This window comes from Ictalurus punctatus, chromosome 1 (genome assembly GCF_001660625.3).
Source record: "Ictalurus punctatus breed USDA103 chromosome 1, Coco_2.0, whole genome shotgun sequence".
Taxonomy (NCBI): Eukaryota; Metazoa; Chordata; class Actinopteri; order Siluriformes; family Ictaluridae; genus Ictalurus; species Ictalurus punctatus.
Window position 1 is genome coordinate 24,440,562 of NC_030416.2, and position 15,394 is coordinate 24,455,955.

Below are 15,394 nucleotides of genomic sequence, written 5' to 3' on the forward strand. Positions count from 1 at the left end.
ATCGCTAAAATAAAATCTCAAAATATGAGTCACAATGGCTTCTAGGACAATGTGCACTCTATGTGCACTTACTGTATGCTGCACTGTACTTTACATCCATCCATCTTTTGTGCTTCATTCACAGACACTGAGAGAGGACATTGATGGACTGCAAGGAGAACTAGACACACTTGGGGTTTTGGGAATGGAGCTAATGTCTGCATGTGGAGACACGGACAAGCCAGATGTCACAAAAAGCTTAGATGAGGTCTGTATTTTACATGTGAATTTTAGACACCAATTCCTAAATCTCTCATTATACAATATATGGCTAATGTTAACTCCTATTTTTATATGCTCAATCAACTGTGTTAGCTCTACTGCACATGGAACAATCTAAATAAGATCTGGACTGAGTGCCACAATAAGTTAGAAGAATCTCTACAGTTGGCGCTGAATTATCAGGACACCCTGCAGGTATGTGCTTGATAAATAATAACAAAGTCAATATTCTGTACAATTTTGGTGTTAGAATATTATTTTTACCACCACATATTGTTCAGGCTAGTTTGTCTAATTATGTTTATCTCTCGTGTATGTTAATGTGTACCCTTCTGGGGATTTATATTTGCTTTAAAAGGGATCTTGCTTCCCCATTGCAATCATAGCTTATATATATATATATATATATATATATATATATATATATATATATATATATATATATATATATATATATATATATATATATATATATATATATATATATATATATATATAATTTATTTTTTTCTTGTCTGTATTCTGTCAAGATTCAATTTAATATGTTGGAAAATATTTCTAATGGACAAACAATTGTGAAAATAACAAGCATAGAAAAAAGTGTTTTTTAAATTTTCTTTTTTAAGCATATATTTAATGTCAAATGTATCAAATTTAACTTTTAATCATCAGTCCTCCCAATACAAAATACACTTAGATTAATTGTTTTTGTTTTTTTGTTTGTTAATGACCTACACATGGCCCATTTATAAGCAGATTATTGATTAAAATAATCTAAGGGTGCTGCAGCATACTAATACCTTTTACATTCTTTTTGTAGGGGCTATTTGAGTGGCTCAAGTCAGCAGAACTGAAATCCACTGAAGAGTTCTTAGTGGGATCTGATCTTGGATCTGTCAAAGAGCAGTTGTGTGGTCTGAAGGTGAGCCTTACTGCCCTGGAGACAGTATACCAAGTACTTCTAAAATTTCTGAAAATTCTTGCGTGTTTTTTCTTTTTACCTCTTAGCAAGACCCTGGTTGTTTTATCACTCCCTTCAGGAGTTCAAGCGGGAATTATACCAGAAAAAGATTGAGGTTGAGAGTTTGAACCATCGTTTTGTGGGTCGTCTCTCTCCGGGGTCTGTGCGGCCTGGGTCTGCCTCACCGTTGAGTGATTTTCGTCAACGCTGGGACAGCCTGGAGTCAGAGACTGTCAACCGACAAGTACGGCATACACATATTTACCCATCAGCCTTTTACACTGACAAAAATGTCAAAGCATGTACAATAAAATGCACAATTCTGATAACTGTAAGTTCATGGTGGCACTCATATATTTTATACTTGATTGAGCAGCACCAGTTGGAGTGTGCACTGCTGGGATTGGGCCAGTTCCAGAATAATTTTGATGAGCTGCATGCCTGGATCTCCCACACTGCTGAACTGCTGCAGGCATCTCGGCCCATCAGCATTGACCTACAGACCTGTGAAATAGAGCTGGCCAAGCACAAGGTATATGCACTGTATACTGTATTCTTTATTGCAGTGGTTCTCAAAGTGGTGTCCGGGATCCCCAGGGGTCTGTGAAGCATAGGCAGGTGGTCTGAGTGGTTTTTTTTGTTTGTTTGTTTGTTTTTGTTTTTTTACACTGTTGTTACAGCAGTGGAAGTCACAACCCACATTCAGCACAGTTATTTTATTTATTATTAGGATCTTATAGTTACTAACCTGTTTGACTGGCCAGTTGAATTGAATCACCAGTTGAATTGAAGTTTAATACCCCAGTAACTCAATAAGTCAAAAACAAGTAGCCCTATGAATAATATCAACTTGGATCTAATGGCTTTACTTTACTGTGAGTGGAAATTTCAGGAAAGGAAAGCTTTATGACGCTAATAAATAGACAAAATAATATTGTACACATTTAAATAATGTTTATAAAATAAATCTGTGCTGAGTGGATCATTGGAATTTATTTTACAGTTAAGGTGATCCCTGGCTACTAAAAGTTTGAGAACCCCTGCTAGACTGATGTAGTGAAACTAGCACAACATTAGTTTTGACAAAACATCTATTTAGTTTTCAGTGCATATGACTTTATATTGTACTAGACTGGAGACTAGGTAAAGATATCCTGACTTTGTGTGGGCAGGTGCTGCGCAATGATGTGATGTCACATGTACACACTGTGGAGTCTCTGAACCAGGCAGGAAGGATCCTGCTGGAGGGCACAGGAGGAGAGAGTCCTCAGGGTCTGCAGCATCACCTGGAGCAACTGAACGAGTGCTGGGAGTTTGTACGCTCTGAGACAGAGCGCAGGCAACTGGAGCTGGAGAATTACCTCAGTCAAGTGGGTGGAGCAATAAAAGAATTGTTCACATAGGCTAGGGTTCATTCAATTGATCATTGACAGTTTAGGGTATGACTGCACTTCACCAAGTTCTAATCTAATTTAATATTACAGGAATGTGGAATGTACAGAAGTTTAATTTGTAAATGTGCAAATATTTATTTTCTTTTTTTATTTTCTAACCACAATGAATTGAAATTAATGCAACTTACATATAGTGGCACTATGTTGAACTCATTAAATAACTGTATATTAAATGTAGTGTTGCTTTTCACCCACAGGTTCAAGATGTAACAATGGAAATCCAGGATCTTCTGCAGTGGCTGGAGTACACAGACTTGAAACTATCCTCCAGTAAAACTGTATGGGGAATGCCAGACTCTGCCAGTGAGAGACTCAGTAGTCATTTGGTAATGCTGCAGGCCACCATAGTCACTCAAATTTGCAGACTGTGCATGCTTTTGACTGTATATGTTGTGAATGTTCATGCAAATGTAGTTATGTTTATTATTCTGATTGATTAAAAATTATCATTAAGAATTGGTCAAATCGACTTTTTGTAAAATTGCTCTTGTCTGTGTCTGTAGGAGCTGTGTAATGAGATGGACTCTAAACTGCATTCCTACACAAATATCCGTAACGCTGTCCACAGGATGCTGGAGGGAAGCAACGTGGCCCGTGGCTCCAACACTGAGCACAGCTTAAGCATCCTGGAGCAGAAGTGGAACACTGTCTATACAAAAATGCAAGACCGCAAGGTGATCGAACAAGATCAGATCAGCATATCATTCATCTTATCACTTAAAAATGTTTGAGACTTCTAACTTTCTTTTCTGAGATTGTCATTTGTTTGTTTTGCTCTTTGTCCCCAGGCTAAGTTAACAGAAGGACTTGGTCTAGCAAAGGAGTTTAACAGCAATGTCCAAGATCTGCTGACCAAAATGGCAAAGTGTAAAGAGGTCATTAGTGCCCTGCCTACTCCCAGCTTCATCCTCGACACCATCAGCACCCAGCTTCAGGAACACAAGGTGTTTTTTTATGTTGTAGCACACTGTAAATGTTACTACTAAAATGTGTGCTGATTTATTTTGTGCTTGTAATATGCTGTTTTTGTTGTAGATGTGTTCGTTTTTTGATATACTTTAACATATATATTTTATTTTTCATAGATGTTGGTGAATGAAGTCCAGTCATACGGGGAGAAGAAGACTTGTGTGGAGAATTCAGCCTCACAGCTGTTGGAGCTTAGCAGGAAAGAGGACTGTGATGTGGTACAGAATCTGCTGATAACAGTGCAAGACCGCTACAGGAAGCTCAACCAGCACACCGCAGACAGGGGGAAGACTCTGGAGGATGTTAAGAAACAAGCTAAACAGGTGAGTTACCTCCTCACATGGAATAGAATAAATAAAGCATGCAGTAAAACAAAAAACAAGTAGAACCTCTGATTATGATTTCATTGTGATTATAGTTTAATCAAATTTATAATTTTAATTTTACATTTAATAAAATTTATACCACAGCACACTCAATTTTCAGTTCTCTTTGGTCAGAAGGTGTTGATATTAATATTCTTTAAGAGCAGCTCTGACAATAGTGCAAGCTGCAAACAAATCATATGTTTATATTAAATGCTCTTTCAAATACAGTACATTATCATTTCAGTAGCAATGACTCAAAAAAGACTTGTATGGTGTATTCTCCACTTAATCTAGGACTAATAATAAACAGACTAACAAACAATTCTGTTATTTAACAAAGAAAAATTCATATTCATTGATATGGTGACGCTTTCTTTGAAGAGACATTTATGGAAGGACTCTCAGGTGTCAATACATTGTAACAGTCAGTAAGTTTTTTGTCATGGACAAGTGTTCGGGACAGAGGACTTTGTACTGTCTGGTTTCTCTGTAATATGACAAGCTACAGGGTTTTTTGGGGGTTTTTTTGTCTTATTCAAGAGAGAGAAAAGAGAGGCAAATGAAGGGATGATTGTCTATAGCTGCAATAACAGTATGTTATAGCAGTAATAAAAGTATGATATGTTCTTTAATAAATAAAAAATGTAATTGTGGGCAAAGTGCTATTGTATAAAAAGGAATAAAATACAATGAAAATACAAATACACAAATCAACTTTGGTGAGGTAACAGTAACTTCGCGTTGTGTCAGCCACAGCGCACCAATCTGTTGTTGATAATTTTCCTATAACTGCACTCCCATCACGTTTTATTCCCGAAATATTGTTGAACTTTATAAATGTAGGTATATTTTTACTCTGATGCATAAATCATGAATTCCCTAATTTTTTATTGCCTGTTTGGTTGCATACAGTGATGGCACTCATGTATTCATTAATGTCTTTTATATTTAGCATATAAAGGATGATCAATTAATGTGACTGTGGACTGGACTAACTTTGATAGATTAGATACATCTGAAGTAATAGGCATAGATTCAATAGTTTAAAAAAAAAAATCTAGATTGTCGGATTAATTGTGATAAATAATCATTATCAAGTAAAGGATTTCTATTCTAGCCATTATTGTGCAGTGTTGCCTTTTTTTTTTATAACACACAACTGATTATGAATTCGTTTATCATACCTTCAATGTTGTCTGTGTCCTCTATGCAGTTCAGTGAGTCCTGGCAGCTGCTGATGGACTGGATGACTGAAGTTGAACAGACTCTGGACACACATAAGGAGATCGCTGTGTCACATGAAGAGATAAAACAGCAGCTCACTGAGCAGAAGGTAAAATGATCTCAGAAACATTAGTGCATACATTAAAAAATACAGTAACACCAAATGCTTAACAAAACTGTGTTTATGAACTACTGGAATACTGTAGCCTATCAAGGGAAATGTGCAAGTGGTGTTGTATTTTAACAACACTACTGAAGATTCCATGTGGAAATATATTACATATTTGATAGATTTGTAAGATATTATAAGGAAAATTTAGGTCAAATAATGTGATGTGGTGTTCACAGGAATTCCATAAACTCTTTCGCTCCAAGAGGCCAATGTACGAGGCCTGCTTGAAGCGTGGTCGCACCCTCTTAGAAAAGACTCAGAATCCTTTAGACACCCAGCATCTTGAGAATATGGTGTCTGAGCTCAGAGACTCATGGGATACTGTCAGTGGAAAGTCTATGGAGAGGTAAATATCATTACCAATCAAAGTAGCTCTATACATGCATAGTGAATCCATGTTCCTTAATATAATTGAAGCCAAGCCATAGTTATAATATTTTGCTTATGTAAATTAATTATATTTTATGTCTTCATTTTCTTAGGCAACATAAATTGGAGGAGGCTTTGCTGTTTTCCGGAAGGTTCAGCGATGCTCTCCAGGCACTAAATGACTGGCTGTACAGGGCAGAGCCACAGGTTGCTGAAGATGTGCCTGTTGGTGGCGAGAAGGACTTGGTTAATAATTTAACTGACAAGCACAAGGTATTTTCTCAATACATGTTGTTTAATAATAATGCATTCTTTCTTGCACAGAGGAGTCTTAAACACTTCATTGCAATGTACAATGACTGCGCCCATTGTACCTTTTTCTAGGTGTTCCAGAAAGAGCTGGGGAAGCGTGCTGGTTGTATTCGCACCCTGAAGCGTTCGGTGAGAGATCTGACCCGTGGAAGCACTGCTGATGCCCACTGGCTGCAGGAGCAGATGGAGGATTTGGAGGTCCGCTGGGAGGCTGTGTGTAAACTCTCAGTGTCCAGACAGACCAGACTGGAGGCAGCACTACGACAGGTACTGCCACTCACGTCTCTGACTGGAACTACGATGTGCAGTAGTTAAAGATTCTGTATTATCGTATATATCAAAGGGTCCCTATTCACAACTGATGTATTAAAATAACTATCCTGATAATGTTTGTTTGTGTTGTTTTAATTAAGAAATAAAACATGGTGAAGCATGCTGTAGTAGGAAAATAATCAATAATGAGGTGGTGTGATTTTGTCCAACCAGAAGCTGTTACCACCTCAATTTTGCTTATTTTCCTATATGAGAGTGTTAGTGTTTTATTTATGTTATAAAACAGCAACACATCATACTTTTTATCCAAAATGTTTAATGTTGTGGGACATTAGCAAAACAAGTTAGTTCCTGTTATCTTTTATGTTATAGCAGCTATAAACCATCATTCCCTCACATTCTCTTGAAGTTAAGACAGAAATAATAGTGCTTGTCATTGTCGTGGAAATTAGACAACACTCGCAGACTCGTCTTCTGAAGGTAAAAAGGTTTATTACAGAAAGATGGTTAATACAGGATAGAATAAAGCAGGATAGAATAATGATAGCGTTCTGAAGTGCTTGTACTAAACCACTACTATATATGTGAAATTCAGAGCATGACATAATTCTGTGTACCGATAAGAAGCAATTTGAGGTAGCTCAAACAGGCTTTGTTTTATGATCTTGGAAGATGTTTAGACGAACCTTGAACAGAAGAACATGTTTGTGTCTCTGTATAGCAGATAAACATTCTTCACTGATCTCAGTGACATGGCATTGCCTTCTCAGGCGTTATCCTCACATGAGAATGAAACAGAACAAGAACAAACTTATTACAAAGTAAAAATGAGTCATTTCCCTCACATCATGTTATAGAGAATGTGTAAAGCATAAGATTCTCCATAATTAGACTTTCCCACAGCAGATAGCTTTACCTCTGACGTCGGAAACTCCTTCAATGAATGTTAAATAAACTGCTATTTTTACAGAAAACTTCACCTTATGAACAATTATACATTTTTAAATAATACATTTTTAAACTTTTTGTTATTAGGGTTAGATTGTATGGACCACCCAACATGCAAGTCCCTGGGAATCATTCATTACTGTAGAAGAGATAATGTATTAGAACAAGCTCAAAATAGAAATCTGTGATTTGAATTACAGCTCTCACTATTGTCAGAGCTGTGCGGTTATCGAAAATTAATCAACACCTTATGACCCATCAGAATTGAGAATTCAACAGCACTGTGGTATAAAATAGTTATATTTATAATTTTATTGATTTTATTTTTTTAAAGTAGCAATTAATCTATTAAAAAATTCACCCACTAACTTCTAATAACTTACTGTTCATATGAATCACTCACAGGCAGAGGAGTTTGACAGAATGGTCCACTCATTCCTTGATCAACTTGTTGACATTGAGAGGGTTTTGAAATATGGTGCATTACCTGAAGAAGAAAAGTCTCTCCGAACCTTTCTCACACAGCACAAGGTATGAGGGTCCTGAGATATAGCGTTTTGTAGTTAAAAAAAAAAAAAAAACAATGCATGTCATGACAGATAAAACATTAATTTCATACTTTGTTTGAGCAGGAGTCAGTGAGTTCTTTAAGTAGTCATCAAGTGGCACTGGAATGCATACAAACCTTAGGTGAAGAGATTTTGTCCTCCTGCCACCCTGACTCTGTTATTACTATCAAATCTTGGATCAGTGTCACCAAAACCCGCTATGAGGAAGTGAGTGACTACAGTAATCCACACAAACAGATTGCTAGTAGACATCTTATCATCTCTTCTGGCTATTTATGTGTGTGTGTATACATGTATGACTCAGGTCCAGACATGGGCACAGCAGCAAGCTGAACGAATCCAAGCTGCCCTTTCTGCTCTGGAGGCTGAGAGAAAAGAGGTACAGGGCCTCCTGAACTGGATCTCCTCTGCTGAAGAATCACTGAACCTCAAAGACCAGGAACCCTTGCCTGATGACATAGAGCAGACAGCAGAGCTCATCACCCAACACACAGTACAAATGCTTACTAACTCACCATCACTACAAACAAATAGTTCCTGTAACAAAAATCTGGTGAATGCAATTAATTGTGTCTCTTTTTAGGTTTTTATGGATGAGTTAAAGAGTAAAGTAATAGAAGTAGAAAATGCCACAAAATCCTGCAAACTCAAGCTGACTCCTAAGCAGCAGGTGTCTCCGTGCCACAAGACACCAACCAGTATGTGTTAACCAGAAAACTACTGTTTTACCATTAAAAAATTTAATGTGCTTTAAACTGGATTTGAATGCTGTGTGTGCAGAAAGGAGAGGCCAAACAAAGTCCCAGACCTCAGTTACTTTGCCACTAGAGAGGCTGGAACCTCAGACGCCCCAGTTGTGTCAACTAATCAGTGGGTGGCAGAAACTGTGGGTCCAGGCCCATAGCAGACAGAGCAGACTTGAAGAGCACCAGCAGAGACTCAGAGAGGTCATTAGTATCAATATGTTACTATGTTACAGAGTAATTGCATCAAGTACTGTCCAAACTGGCTTTGTAAACTATTCACTTATTTGTCCCACTGGGTCCATACTTGCATTCCCTACTCTCATAACTACATACCTTTTTTGTTTTGTATTGTTTCCTTGTAGTCATTAAATAATTCATAGCATTTGCTGAATATGCTTTAAGTTGAATAATGAAATTACAAACTGGAGATTTAAAGGTTTATGGTGTGAATCACTTGAGTGATCTTGGTCCTTGAAATAGTTTTTGTTGGTTTACAGGTGGAAGAGTTTGCTAACTTTGACTTCAACATATGGCGCAAGAGGTACATGCAGTGGATAAGTCACCTCAAGTCTCGGATTTTAGATGTTTTCCGCAGCATCGATCGGGATCAGGATGGCCGAATCAGCCAAAAGGAGTTCATTGACAATGTCCTGGCGTCCAGTAAGCAGTACCTACTTGTACCCTTAAACTCACAGCTCCCATCATCTGATGCATACTTATTCTGTATTATTTAAACATTTATACTTATTCTGATGCATACTAAATTCTCACTTTTATCCTATTAGTATCTATTAGACACACAGAGCAGATTCATTATGGAAATAGTTCACATTCTAAAATCAAAGTGAAAAAACAAGCAAAGGTCAAATCATAGCAAACAGACTACTGAAGGCTAAGCAAAAAGGAAAAATAAGTAAACAGTCTCATAATAAGAATGTGATATGAGGTAGGAGTTGGTCAGAGCAAAGTGATATGTCACCTGATTGATCCTCTGAAGAACATTAAAATGACCTACAACCTGGGGGCTGAGTTTCTGACATGCCAGGCAGGGGTTAAGATCAAACCAGGCTGGAACTCAGAGGGCTAACTGTGGTGATGTTCTGTTTGGCTTGTTCTCAGTTTATAGAGAAAAAAAACCCATGAAAAAAAAATCCCCCTGGATATAGGAGCTTGGTTTTCCCAGGATGATGTGTGGCATATCTTGGGGCACAATTTTAGTTGGTGTCCTGGATTCCGACTGAACAGGAAGAGACCTGGCTCTCATAGTTCCCAACTGCGTGAGCTCAGGTTCTGATTTTTGTGTGGGTGGGATAACAGAACGAACACCCTGGTTCTCTTACCAGCTTGTCCAGGTGAATGGCAATGCTGATTAGACTGTCTAGAGTGAGGCTTTCACCTCTGTATTCTAGCTCAGTCTGAACATCATTTCTCAAACCCTTACTGAAGAGTGCTTTACACTTATCCAGTCCAGCTGATTGAAGCAGTGTGTGAGAAGACTGACCTGTGAATGTATCAGTGTAGTTACTGAATTATTATAGAATTTATTGAACAATAGTCTTTCAGATGACCAGCTGACTAGTAAGCTGGGACTTTAAAAGGTAAAGTAGGCTTTCATATATACACTCCTGGACAAAAAATGGGCCAAGCCCAAAAATGGCAATACATTACGATTTTAATGTTCTTAACAACAAATCATTGGTCAGAAAATGAGCAAGAATTAAACAAATGTGCTCCTGAGACCTCCGGTGCCACCACTTGCTTGTTTACTTTTGCTGCAGTAGTTTGGGGAAAAGCTATAAACAGGGAAATTCACATATATAGTGTTCCTGTACGCAAAAGGTAAAATCATGATAATGATCATGATAACTAACACATATCTGGGTGTACAAAAGTAAAATAAAGTAAACAATAAAATAAATAAATAAAATCCTGTACACAAGATTATGCACAAGGCTTAAACATTTAAAGAATCAAAGGGAAAAGCTATTCCACACTAAGTTTCTCTATCTGTTTAATTAATTCTTGCTAATTTCCTTACCAATGATTTGTTATTAAGACCATTAAAAGCTTAATATTTTGACATTTGGGGCTTGGCCCATTTTTCGGCACAGGAGTGTACTGTAATTGAATAGTATCTGGACAAAGCTTTTGCTTGATACAGTACTGTATGTCTAACATTTACCTTTGCTTATGGATAGCATTCCCAACCAGCTCCTTGGAAATGACTGCAGTTGCAAACATCTTTGATGTGAATAGTGATGGATTCATTGACTACTATGAGTTTGTGAGTGCACTCCACCCAAGCCGAGATCCCTACAGAAGAACAATTGATGTAGACCAGATCAATGAAGAGGTACTTGTTCTGAAGTCATTTTCATTATCCATCCACATTTATTATTCCATGAACAAAACAAATCACACATCCTGAAGAGTCTGACAGCATCTAACATTTATGTACATTTCTTGCAATTTATTTAATAGACATTTTAACAAAATGTCTACAATTTCCTAGGTGAGCAGGCAGGTGTCCCAGTGCAGCTGCCCAAAGAGGTTTCAGGTGGAGCAGGTTAGCACTAACCGGTACAGGGTAAGAGTGAAATCATATTCCTCTAATCATAATGTTTGGCATATCTTGAGATGTTCTGAAGTGACATGATGGTATCATCTACAGTTTGGAGATTCTCAGCAGTTACGTATGGTGCGTATTTTACGAAGCACACTCATGGTACGTGTTGGTGGTGGATGGACAGCGCTGGATGAATTTCTTGTTAAGAATGACCCTTGCAGAGGTGAATAAATCTGTTATTTTTTTTAAATGGTGAACCTTATCATTTTCAAGAAGCAATTACTGTTATTTCTCGAACAGTGAAAGGTCGGACAAACCTGAAGATAAAGGAGAAGTACCTGTCACCTCATTCTTTTGAAGCATCTGGTTGCAGAGGAAGCAAGGGGATGACAGTGAGCAGGTCAAACTCCAGCCTGAGTTTATACAGCAGTGCCTCAGCTCCTAGTAGTCCCTTATCTCGAAAGGTCAGGTTCATTCTCATTTTAGCATTTGAAAAGAGTGTGAAACTTATGTAAGTCATAAAAATGAAACTGTACTAATTTCACCAACTATTGATAATAACCTGTGTTAACTTAAGTCATTAATAGTTTCATGCTTTGTCTGATGTAGGCACTGTTACGCAGAAGTTTCTCTGGGGAACGGTGCATTCGGCCAAGGAGCTCTATAGCTGCATTAGGAACAGACCAGTTCTCTCCAGCAGGAGATGATGATTCTCCCTCAACCTCAGGTTCGTCAGCTTAGATATTATGCAAAATATCTCCAAATATAATTCATAGTGCATCTAGAATCATTGATGTATTGTTGATGCAGGGCTAAAACTAGACTGACATGCTAGATCAGTATCTGACAAGCCCTAACAAGCCTGTGACGTTTTGCATAACATGGCAACAGAAGCTTACAGAACATCTGGTGACTAGGGTGTCACGATCAAGTCAGTTCTGAATATCAGCCAATACTCAGAGCTACGATATCAGTATTGCATTAATAATGAAAAACAGATCATGCACATGAACAGTGAAAAGGACAAATAATCATTCAAAGTGCTTTTAAATACTTTTAATCTAAAAAATAGAATAATATAATAAAAATAAATTAGTTAACAAAGACATTGATATGGTGAAGCTTTCTGTAAGGAGACATTTATTATTATTATTATTTTATTTATTTTTTTTTTTAACATTTGTTATTTAACATGTATGACAGGAGTCATAGGTGTCAGCCCTTCATAGCAGTCAGTAGGTTTTCTGCCATGGGAAAGTTTTCAGGACTGAGGACTGAGGATTTCTAGATTTCTCAGTAATACGATCAGCTGTGTTTTTGTCTTATTAACTCTGAGAGCGAACAAATAGAGGATGATGAGTGAATGACTGTTTACATCTATCTTAATGTAAGTTAAGACTGTTGGGCATTTGGAAATAATATCTTATTAAAACAACTCGAAAAGATATGGAATAAAATTACTGGGTGTGTTGTTATAGGAAAACAATACCACCCTGAAGTAGATTATTTTCCTAAAACAGCATGTCCCAAAGTGTATAATGTGCTTATACTACAGAAATTTGTCAATTACAGTTTTTACTGGATTAAAGAATGACACTGTTTATAGTTGTAATTGATCTTGTGGGATGTCTGCAAAACCAGCTAGTTTCTGCTCTCACGTACATAAAACCTGTTAATTAAAGCAGTTTATTAAAAACTGTAATTGACATTCCTGTATTATAAGCACTTTATACACTTTTGACATGCTGTTTTAGGAAAATAATCTACTTCAGGGTGGTATTGTTTTCCTATAACAACACACCCAGTCATATTTATTTTAATAAGATATTATTTCCAAATGCCCAACGGTGCTAACTGGTTCATGCACTGCTCATAATATTGTTTTTCTCCTTCTCAGAGGAAACTGAAAGTGCGCCCACATAATTCTACGCTCAGCTCCCAGCATGTAAAAGCAACAGGACTCAGGATCCAAGTTCAGAGGCCCAGAAAGTGGTACAGGCCAAAATGGAAGACCTTAGTTTATTGGTCCCTCCTCTACATAACCCTTCACACACTCACCCTGGCTGATGGACCTTTTTTTCATCCAAGAGCTGGTGGATCATGTTCCCAGTGGTACAAAGGTGTGGTGGGAATTCTATCCACAGTCAGAAATTATGCAACCTTATTCCTTTTCACAACACAGCATTTTGCCAGCTACTCAAATTTGTATTTATATATTTTGCTTGTGTTGTTGTTGTTGTTTTTTTGCAAAGCAAACACAGTATATCCTCCTCTCTGTTCTGAGAGACTTAGTGTTAGAATGTTCTGCATGGGTATTAGCTGCATGATGCCTCTGCTCTCCCAAATCCCAAATATTTTGGCTTTATACTAAATAATGTGCATACTGAGGTCCTTTACTGTGAGGATGTGGGCATCAAAAATGCAAATGCCTTTCCTGAAAACACACATATGCACACATTCACACATATCAGCTATCTGTTTCATAATTATTTACTCGACAACCTGCAGATGCTGATGCCAACCAAAACAACCAGACCTCGTTCAACTGCCTTAAGGCTTGAATGAATGTATTCTCTATTATTATGTATTGTATACTCTTGAAAAAAAAAAAAAAAAAAAAAAACCTCAAATACTAAGATACATTTGTATTGAACTTTGTAAGTGTGGTTGTAGAATTTCCTCAGGTTTGATGAGTTAAACTATTTAAATATTAAGCAGTAATTTGGCCCTATACAAAGGTATACTGTAATGCCAGTTAGAAGACTTGACATGTTGAACATCCAAAAAGAAGTGTTTTTCACTGCAATCAAATATATAATGGATTTGTTTTTCTCTCTGGCTCATGTTAATGTCTTTGTAGAGTAATTATATTTCAACTTATTCTCGCATAGATTTCTAAATAAATCATTTTGAACAATCAAGTTTAAGTGTTTCCCTAAGAGGACATGAAAGTGTAGGTCTCCATGAGATTAGCAAAAAATATGAATTGTCCAACACTCTCTGCCAGTCCTGAACTGTATTTTATTTAAACCAAAGGCCACATGTATTTGATCTGTTTTTGTATCAGCAGGGCAGAGTCCTGTATATCTATTCATTTTATACCTTAAACAATGTCTTGGTTGTGGCCTTTGGTTCATATCACATAACATGCATGTGCCTTTTTTTGTTGATCTTACATACACAATGTAATGTGAATACTGCTGAAGTTTGTGGAACACTCTTTGTGTCAGTTGTCCACTTACTGTAGGAACAATGGTGCAACTATGAGTATATATTTAAAAATAAATAAATCATGCCACTTTACCTTTCATTCATTCATTCATTATATGTACAGTATAACTGCTGCTTTCTGAAACACTGGAAAGAGCTTTTTCCTGAATATGTACCTTTCTGGTGACATCCAAAAAAGCACTGCATGTACTCACTTCAGACGATTTTTATTTCATTGTAGATGAATGTTACTAATAAGATGTTTCTTGTAAAATAAACCATTTTATAGAATGTTGTTTTTAATATGAAGATGTTTTTTCATTGTGCTTTGGTTTGTTCTCAGCTATCATATAATGACTAGTTATCCTATTATCTGTACTGTATGTACTATCAGTGTATAAATAACTACAGTAAAATTACCTTCAGTACATATTGAAATGCAGAAGCTGATGACCCTGCTTTGGCATAGTATGAAAGCCTTTTTTTTTTTTTTTTATTAAACAATTTAGTTTTCTTAAAGTCTCTATTCATGGAGAATATTTATCAGCTTATTTATCATATGCTGTATGCAGCGTAATTATAGTAAACAAAAAATATTATTAATCAACACGTTTCATAAACTGACAGAAAAAAATTTAGTATTTGAAGTTGTGCAAATACTAAAACAAAATGGAAATATCACAAAAATTAAATGTTACATAAAAATGGAGGAAAACTAATTGAACTTTTGTAATGAATGAGATTTGCATGTGTTTTTTTCTGGTTCTGGTGTGAAACCATATGGTCCCTAAGAACATCTTGATAGATACAGTATCCTGTACTGGCTACAAAGTGGGTACTGTACTATAGCTACTAAAACAAAAACCTAAACTAAAATAAATGGAAAATGGTTGGTAAATACAATCTCTGAACAAAACTAAGATGTCCTTTTGGAAATCTAGTAATAATATATTTTAATGCTTTGTTATTGTCCTCAAGTTTAGAAAGGAATG

The 15,394-nt window shown here is 36.6% G+C and overlaps 1 protein-coding gene across 2 annotated transcripts in view; it reads left to right on the forward strand.

Annotated features, from left to right (window-relative positions):
* The window catches only part of macf1b (microtubule actin crosslinking factor 1b), a 40,281-nt gene extending 26,459 nt beyond the window's left edge, over positions 1-13,822 (forward strand). For both annotated transcript variants that reach the window (XM_053683162.1, XM_053683167.1), the window contains 26 exons: positions 125-247; positions 355-456; positions 1,082-1,183; positions 1,302-1,466; positions 1,599-1,754; positions 2,395-2,592; positions 2,874-3,002; positions 3,180-3,350; positions 3,465-3,620; positions 3,762-3,968; positions 5,227-5,346; positions 5,586-5,755; positions 5,892-6,051; positions 6,163-6,357; positions 7,717-7,842; positions 7,944-8,087; positions 8,185-8,373; positions 8,464-8,578; positions 8,661-8,827; positions 9,124-9,286; positions 10,825-10,979; positions 11,139-11,213; positions 11,298-11,415; positions 11,493-11,656; positions 11,802-11,919; positions 13,090-13,822. In XM_053683162.1, the coding sequence (XP_053539137.1) occupies positions 125-247; positions 355-456; positions 1,082-1,183; positions 1,302-1,466; positions 1,599-1,754; positions 2,395-2,592; positions 2,874-3,002; positions 3,180-3,350; positions 3,465-3,620; positions 3,762-3,968; positions 5,227-5,346; positions 5,586-5,755; positions 5,892-6,051; positions 6,163-6,357; positions 7,717-7,842; positions 7,944-8,087; positions 8,185-8,373; positions 8,464-8,578; positions 8,661-8,827; positions 9,124-9,286; positions 10,825-10,979; positions 11,139-11,213; positions 11,298-11,415; positions 11,493-11,656; positions 11,802-11,919; positions 13,090-13,115 (3,714 nt within the window). In that variant the 3' untranslated portion in view covers positions 13,116-13,822. The remainder of the gene's footprint in view (positions 1-124; positions 248-354; positions 457-1,081; positions 1,184-1,301; positions 1,467-1,598; positions 1,755-2,394; positions 2,593-2,873; positions 3,003-3,179; positions 3,351-3,464; positions 3,621-3,761; positions 3,969-5,226; positions 5,347-5,585; positions 5,756-5,891; positions 6,052-6,162; positions 6,358-7,716; positions 7,843-7,943; positions 8,088-8,184; positions 8,374-8,463; positions 8,579-8,660; positions 8,828-9,123; positions 9,287-10,824; positions 10,980-11,138; positions 11,214-11,297; positions 11,416-11,492; positions 11,657-11,801; positions 11,920-13,089) is intronic.
* The last annotated feature ends 1,572 nt before the right edge of the window (positions 13,823-15,394 follow it).